General features: G+C 35.5%; 1 protein-coding gene across 3 annotated transcripts in view; it reads left to right on the top strand.

The window, feature by feature from the left end:
* LOC123554359 (cytosolic phospholipase A2-like) overlaps nucleotides 1-1,548 on the top strand; it is a 67,128-nt gene extending 65,580 nt beyond the window's left edge. For all 3 annotated transcript variants that reach the window (XM_045344439.2, XM_045344440.2, XM_045344441.2), the window contains one exon: nucleotides 252-1,548. In XM_045344439.2, the coding sequence (XP_045200374.1) occupies nucleotides 252-925 (674 nt within the window). In that variant the 3' untranslated portion in view covers nucleotides 926-1,548. The remainder of the gene's footprint in view (nucleotides 1-251) is intronic.
* Nucleotides 1,549-7,864: the final 6,316 nt, after the last annotated feature.

Genomic DNA, 7,864 nt, shown 5'->3' on the forward strand with positions numbered 1-7,864 from the left:
CTTGATTTTCTGTACGTTTATGAAAGTATAAAATTTTCAAGCTTTTATATTTAATGTACATCATCTATAAACTATATAAAGAACTCTAGAATCTTTTCTTACTTGTTAACGTTATTAACGGAAATGTTTATAAAATGATAAATAAATGTGATATAATATTGAGTTGAGCTTAAAACGTGCATAATTGCATCCCTTTATGTATTTAGTATTTTAAACGTATAGTTTTAATGTTAATGATGATTTCATTTCAGGCGTGCGACGGCGGACAAAGGAAGAAAAGGATTTTGCCGATTTTGACATTTTTGATGATCCAGCTACACCATACTCAACATTCAATTTTAAATATTCACACGATGCTTTTGACAAATTATCAAAGTTAATGGAATTTAATACACTATTAAACGTTGAACAAATCAAAACAGTTATTGCTCAAGTAGTCGAAAAGAAGCGCGCAGAGCCACCAAGGTGTCTGTGTACGTTGGAAGAAGTCCCGTTGCTCAGAAGAGTTTCCCAGAAAAACAAAAAACGTCTTTCCCGCTTCTTATCAAGAATTCGCAGCGGACGATATAGTGTAAGTGATGCCTGTAAAGGAATTGATAAATCCATTGAAGAAGAGTCAATAGCTGAAGAATCAAAAAACGGAAACCTAAGTAGCAAAGATACAAATACGTCAGCCACATTCAGACGTCAACAAGCCGTTAGTAGAAAGAATCCTAACAGATTGGGTAACTCATCTTTGTCTGTAGCTACGGAAGTTTCTACTGAATTGGAAGAAGAATATGCAGAAAAGCGAGATATTCCGGGCAGGCGAAAACCGTTACAACCAGAGAAAGCACGACAATGGCAAGATAATCGGTGTTTTTCAATCGATGATGATGAAGACTCCCAGTTTTATACGGCGGTACAGACGCCATCACCTAGATGATTGTTTATTTAAAGTAATCTAAACACTTTGTTGTCACTCATTTTAATAGAATGTTAGAAAAACAGTGCGAGTGAGCAGGAGATGGTTTAAACGGAATCAGGGGGTAAATTGTTCTAGATAATGATATGAAATCTAGACATGGCATTTGAACTGGTCTGCCAAACACTTCCTACTTTCTGTCGGCTTTTGTTTTATCAGAAGTTGTTATTGCTTTTTTAAAGAATACATTCTAACATAGAAAGACTAATAAGATGTGGGAATGTGATTGTATTAAAGCATTTGTGGCATAATTGCTTCATCATTTCTCATGTCACTCTGATTTATAAACTGTTCCTGAATTCATGTAAAAAAATTGATACCCAAGTGTAAATTCGACTTTGGAATAGTCTTTGCCAAAACGGTTATAGGTTTTATTATGCCTTATTTGCAAACGTTTTGTTTGTAAATTATGTTCATTTCATAATGACAGTTTGATACAAACATCTTGTGAGTCAGTTTGAACACTAGGGTTATACATGTATGATAATACACTGAGTATAATGTATATTGACGTGAGAGTTATCTTGTTTTCACCTCAATATCAATTATTTTACCGAAACAAAATAAAATTTTGAAGCTTTTAATGTATTAGTTTTTTGTATCTTTTCCATTAAATGGGTAAGTAATTATTTAATGATAACTTACAAATCTACAAGGCTAGAAAATATGAGTGGCGTCGCTGTCACTTCGTTTGCCGATTTTATCATAAAATCAAATAAATGAAAATCTAAAATGACTTCAGCACATCATAAAATTGTCAAAATATTATTATTTAGTGATATCGAATATTCTATTTGATTATATCTATATTTCATTTTGCGATTACTTATTTTATTTTATAACATCATAAAACACACATTTTTAAGACATATGCTACTGTTCTTGACCTATATAACACAAAAGTTACTTTGAGAGAACAGTGTTGCCATAAAAGCTCTGGTTGTCGGTTTTAGCAGTAGTATATAGAAGTCAAAGGTGAAAGTCTGCAAAAACTAAAACGCATGCACTAATTAATTCGAGAAAGTGAGCTCTCAGCATTATGCATAGTATTTTAGATTATACAGTTTGAACTTACTCGATCAGTGTCCTCGCAACATACAGTTTTTGTGCCCCGATATGAATGGGGAAGGTGAACGAACAGAAGACAGTAGTGAAATTGGGCAAACTTTTTCTCTTTAAAGTATCCATCGGGATGATTGTGTTAATTGGGCCAATTTTTTCTCTTAAAAGTATCCATAGGGATAAACGTGTTAAAATTAGGCCTGACAATGTTATTCAAGAAATTGTAAGTAACAGACATTTAAAATGGGTTCTGGATTTAAAATACCCGGATAAGTGCACTTATTTCTTCACATATCACAAAAATTCAATGAATACGGTATTTAATGTAATACAGAAGATTTGTGTTTTGAGACAAAAATAGGGAAAGAAACAATTGCAAAGGTTTTTTCAGGATAATGTGAATACATTCTATCAGTGATATAGAAGACCTAAAAGTGACCGGCATAGTGTCGTAGAGTACTCGCATATGAGCAGTAGGTAACATCCTTTCGTGTCTAAAAAAATAAAAAATCCATTGATAAAATAAGCACCTAACAATTCAGTTTCCTATCTCGTCAACGACCAATGAATATTGCCTGTTTTTACTCTTGGGCGAAGGGAGTAGAAAACCAATTAAACAACCCGGGCAACTGCTATTGTTGATTATACCTGATTATGTCATAAAGATTTTGGGCCATAGAAGCGGTAGGGATGTTGCTATGTGGAAACGATAAAACCTATGTTCATGTTCTTAAACCTGTGATTTGATGTCCCACATTCAATATTCTAAAATTTCAGAAAAATAGGTTCAGAAATAAAGATTTTAGTCTTCTTGGATTTTTAAAAGCTTGTACAGAGAAAACAGAGAGTGTTTATGGATACATTTGAGTGCTCAGTTGCTATAGAAACACACAAAACATGGGACATTTCTGTGGTTCAACATTGATACTCAATGCCTGACTATACTAAAGGAACCAGCGTTTGAGCCATGCGGCCGGCAGACAGGTTATTCAACACCACTAATATTTTTTTCCATTGTATGGCCGCATAGGTCTAAATCATTGCTACTTTTTTTTTAATTGAATTTTATTGTGGGTGCGTTTTTGACATTTTGGTAGTAAAAATATTTTCGTATCAAAACTTGCCCTTTAATATACAATTAAGTATCAAGACGTCGTTCGGAAATGGCGTTCTCCCTCATAGCAGGAGGTGTACGTATAGAATACTTAATTTAAAAGCATTTTACAAGTAAAGAATCGAAATGCTTAAAACAAACAAAAATAAAAACTTGTACTAGGGCTTGACATTTCGGAGTCAGAATTATTTTTTCAATGTGCTGAAGCTATAAGATTTTCGAATCCAGTGAGAACATTGTTTTTTCATAAAAATCCAAACCCGGGCCCAATCATCAGCCTAAGGAAGGTCACATATTATGTTTTACCATTTACATACGCTTCTAAACATAGCTGGATAATATCAAGGCTATTTCAAGTGTATCTTCTTCTTCTCGTAGGCAGCTTCACTGTCAGACCAGTAGCCTCCATGAAACTTGTGGTTTACCGCAGATCCACAATGTCTCCTTCAGTTTCTGGTGGGTTGATGTATCTATCGGCTAAGTCGCAGTTCGCTCCTGGTCATGCCTTTTACATTTCTGGAGTATATGCTCCGTAGTCCGATCTTCCTTACCACATGGACAGTACTTGTGAGCATTGAGCTTGTTGTGCCCTGAGCGAAGCCTGACCAGCATCACTTGTTTAGACCGATCAAGGAGATGAAAAGGATCTTCCTCTCTTCTTGGTCTCGTTTGTGCCTTGATGCTGGTGACTTTTTCTTGTAAGTCACAGGTGCTGTTGGTTGTTCTGACTGAGCTCCTAGCTTAGCCAGTTGGTCTTCCCCTTCATTGCCTGCAAGTCCACAATGGGATGGAATCCACTGAATTGCTATTTTGCAGGTTATACTCAAGCTCTGCATTCTCCTGGTTAACTGTGGATCTGTTGATCAGAGCTTCCATGACAGACAGTGCATCTCTGAGAAAGACGACTGAGGAGCTTTCTCAGAGATGCTTCAATCATTGTGACGGCCTTCATGAGTGCTTCAGTCTTCGCCTTGTAATTGCTGCAGAGTTTTCCTGTGGCTGCATATAGTGTTTCTCTCTTGCCAGATGGGTATAGAATGAAAACTCTTGATCCTCAATCTTTGATGGAGCATGTGTCTCATCTATCTGTATAGACATGAGTCCATGTTTCCGGAGGATAGTCTTCATAGCCAGTGTGAGGGCTTTCCGAATACCTTCATCCTCTGGTTTCCCACGGTCAAGATGAGGAACAGCAAGTATCACAGTCACTGAAGACAGATCATTCGCTAGAGGGTTTATAATGTCTTCTCTACCTAGGGAAGTCGTTGGTATGTTCAGCTCAGTTTCTAACTCTCGATTGAGTTTGTTCGCCTCATGAACGAAGCTGCTACATTTGAGCCGATTTTTGGTGTAGCCATCCAACTTGGCTTTCATGGAATGGTCTTGAAAAGATCTGAACTTCTCTGCTTCCAGTGTATCGTTTCAAGGGCGGATTCAGGATTCAGACATCATCTTAGCTCGATAATATAAAGGTACCGTTTCAAGGACGGTTTCAGAGAGGCGCACCGATGCACCTTCAAAAATCCGGGAATCATATGCTTTTTACTTCTAGGAATTTACGTTTAAGATCCGGAAAGTAAAATCATACGTGCGATAATGCAGGCACCTTAAAAGATAATGGGTGGGTAGATTTATTTTTATATTTGAATTGAAATCTTTCTGTAAACAAATACACACTATATATCATCATGAGATCTAGTTATAACACATTTGAGCAAGAGGTCCGGGGTTCGAATCCCAGTCCTACACCGGAGCTTTCTGAGAAATGCTCTTGAGTATATCCCATTCAATAAAGGGGCCAAAACTGGTTTTTCTCAAGAAACACGGCTTTATTTGTATCGGTCCTCTACTTGTGTACACACGACAGAACCAAGCTGCCTACTCACAAAGAGTTACAGACTAAGCATGTATGTAAAGATTTCTCTGTCTTTCTGTTCTAGAGATTTTGTCTTTCTCTGTACCTCTGGTCATATCGCTCTGTATCTGCACTGGTAGTGGGTAAATTTAGCGCTCGTGAGTTTCTGCCTTCATCCGTGTATATATTTACCCTTTGAACGTGTTTATCATTAATACATTCAATGGTTACTGTATAAACTTTGCACATTTCAGGAGCCGCTAAAGATGTTTTCAACGAAAATGGAACTTGTATTAATGAAGTAAATGAGTGTAAATAATCATATATAAAATTCTCTAACAAATTCATTGCTTGATCATAATCTAATTAACTACTTTTATTTAAGAGGACTCCATGGTTCTATCGGACCGGAAAATATAACAAGATTGAGTCAAGCCAGCACTGGAAGACTTTGTATTGTCTCCTCACGGCACTTTAGGGCTGTTGTTCTTATAGATAATATATTTTATCTCATTCATTTTTAAAATTTGAAAGTCCACGCAAAACATTTTCTGTTCAGAAGTCAGTGCTACCGTCACTTTCTCACCCTGTTAGAGGGTAAATTACTCTTGATGATAATGCGAAATCTAGACATGGCAGTTGAACTGGTCTACCAAACACTTTCCTATATATTCTTTCGGCCTTTTTATCAGAAGATGTTATTTGCTTTTGAAAGGATACATTCTAACATAGAGAGACTGATAAGATATGGGAATGTGATTGTGTTAAAGCATTTATGGCATAATTGCTTTATCCTTTCTCATGTCACTCTGATTTATAAACTGTTCCAGAATTCATGTCAAAAATTAATATCTAAGTGTAAATTCGACTTTGGAATAGTCTTTGCCAAAAGTGTTATAGGTAGTATTATGCCTTATTTGCAAATGACATAAGATTTAAAAAATTCCCTTTAAATACCAACCCAGGTTTGATAATTGCATATGTATGAAACGCTTTGTTTGTAAATTATATGTTTATTTCATAATGACAATTTGATACAAGCATCTTGTAAGTCAGTTTGAACACTAGGGTTCAATGATAATACACAGGGTATAATATATATTGACTTGAGAGCTATCAGGTTTTCACCTCAATAAAATAAAATTTTAAAGCTTTTAATGAATTAGTTTTTGTATCTTTTCTCATTAAATGGGTAAGTTATTACTGAAGTCGTGTTAATGCAGCAATTACTTAATGACAAATGACAAGCCTACGAGGACTGAACTTATATACTTAGATACTTCATTTTGCGATAACTTACTTTATTTTATAACATCATAAATTTAAGACATATGCTACTGTTCTTGATCCATCTTACATAAATCTTACTTTGAGAGAGTAGGGTTGCCATAAAAACTCTGGTTGTCGGTTTTAGCAGTTGTATATAGAATTCAAGGGTGAAAGTCTGTAAAACTACAATGCACGAATTCATTCGAGAATGTGAGCTCTCACCATATAGTATATTTAGATAATCATTATCCAGTTTGAACTAACTCGCTCAGTGTCCTCGCAATAGTTTCTGTGCTCCGATATGAAGGGGGGAGGTGAACGAACAGAAGACAGTAAAATTGGGCTTTTTTCTCTTAAAAGTATCCATAGGGATAATTGTGTTAATCGGGCCAATTTTTTCTCTTAAAAGTATCCATATGGATTATTGAGTTAATTGGGCCATTTTTTTTCCTTAAAAGTATACATAGGGATTATTGTGTTAATTGGGCCAAATTTTCCCCTTAAAAGTATCCATAGGGATAATTGTTTTAATTGGACAAACGTTTTAGCCAGTGCTTTAGCAACTGGCTATAGCTCTAAATCAGCTGCCAAGTTTCAACCTCGCATCGTTTAAGTTTTCCTACTATTTCTATGTGGCTGCATCACACAAATACTCTGGATGTGTAAAATATAGTCCCCTATATTGGTATTGTGTGAGTGTGTGAGCAGTTTTGGACTACTGTTTTAAACAATATAAACAAACAACAACGGATTCTATAATAATTTTGAACTTTATATTAACATTCGAAATATTCGGAATCACTCCGCCCTAGGGTTTGGGTTGAAATTGGTCCCACCCTGGGGCAAACTTAGTTTTACATAGAGTTGTATAGTGAAAACTTTTAAAAACCTTCTTTTTTTGAACCACAGGGCTTAGATATTTGGCATGTAGTATTGTCTAGTGGACCTGTACCAACATTGTTCAAATCATGACTGGTCTATGCACAATGAAATGTTGATTCTTCAGATGTATCGGTTGAAATATCACTCAATAAGCACTGGCTATCAGTCATTTCAGGCCTTTGATTCTCTTAAAAGTACCCATAGATATAATTGTGTTAATATTAGGCCTTACAATGATATTCAAGAAATTGCAAGTTACAGGCATTTAAAATTGGTTCTGGATTTAAAATACCCGAAAAAGTGCAATCATTTCTCATATATCACAAAAAAAAATCAGCGTGTTTATGACCCATACTTTTTCTTCATTTCATGTCACTTTTATCAAAACTCAAAACTGAGGTAAGGCTTTGTTGTCTGAAATTGACTAACTATGTTTGGCAGCTCTTTGAAAATTGTTAGTTGTATAAAGAATATATAGGGAATACTATTTAGGCTAGTGGGACATCAAAATGGCTTTAAAGATTGCAGCCAAAATAAGTAAAGTTTTATTTTAATAATCCCAACCCCGACCCCATTCCCAGCATTAAGAAGGTTCAATTAGAAAGTTTCACCAGTGACATACGTTTCTAAACATAGCTCGATAATATGTGTATCGTTTCAAGGGCGGATTAGCTCGATAATATCAAGGTATCATTTCATAGATTGATTCAGTTAGGCG

This window comes from Mercenaria mercenaria, chromosome 7, assembly GCF_021730395.1.
Source record: "Mercenaria mercenaria strain notata chromosome 7, MADL_Memer_1, whole genome shotgun sequence".
NCBI classification, from domain to species: Eukaryota; Metazoa; Mollusca; class Bivalvia; order Venerida; family Veneridae; genus Mercenaria; species Mercenaria mercenaria.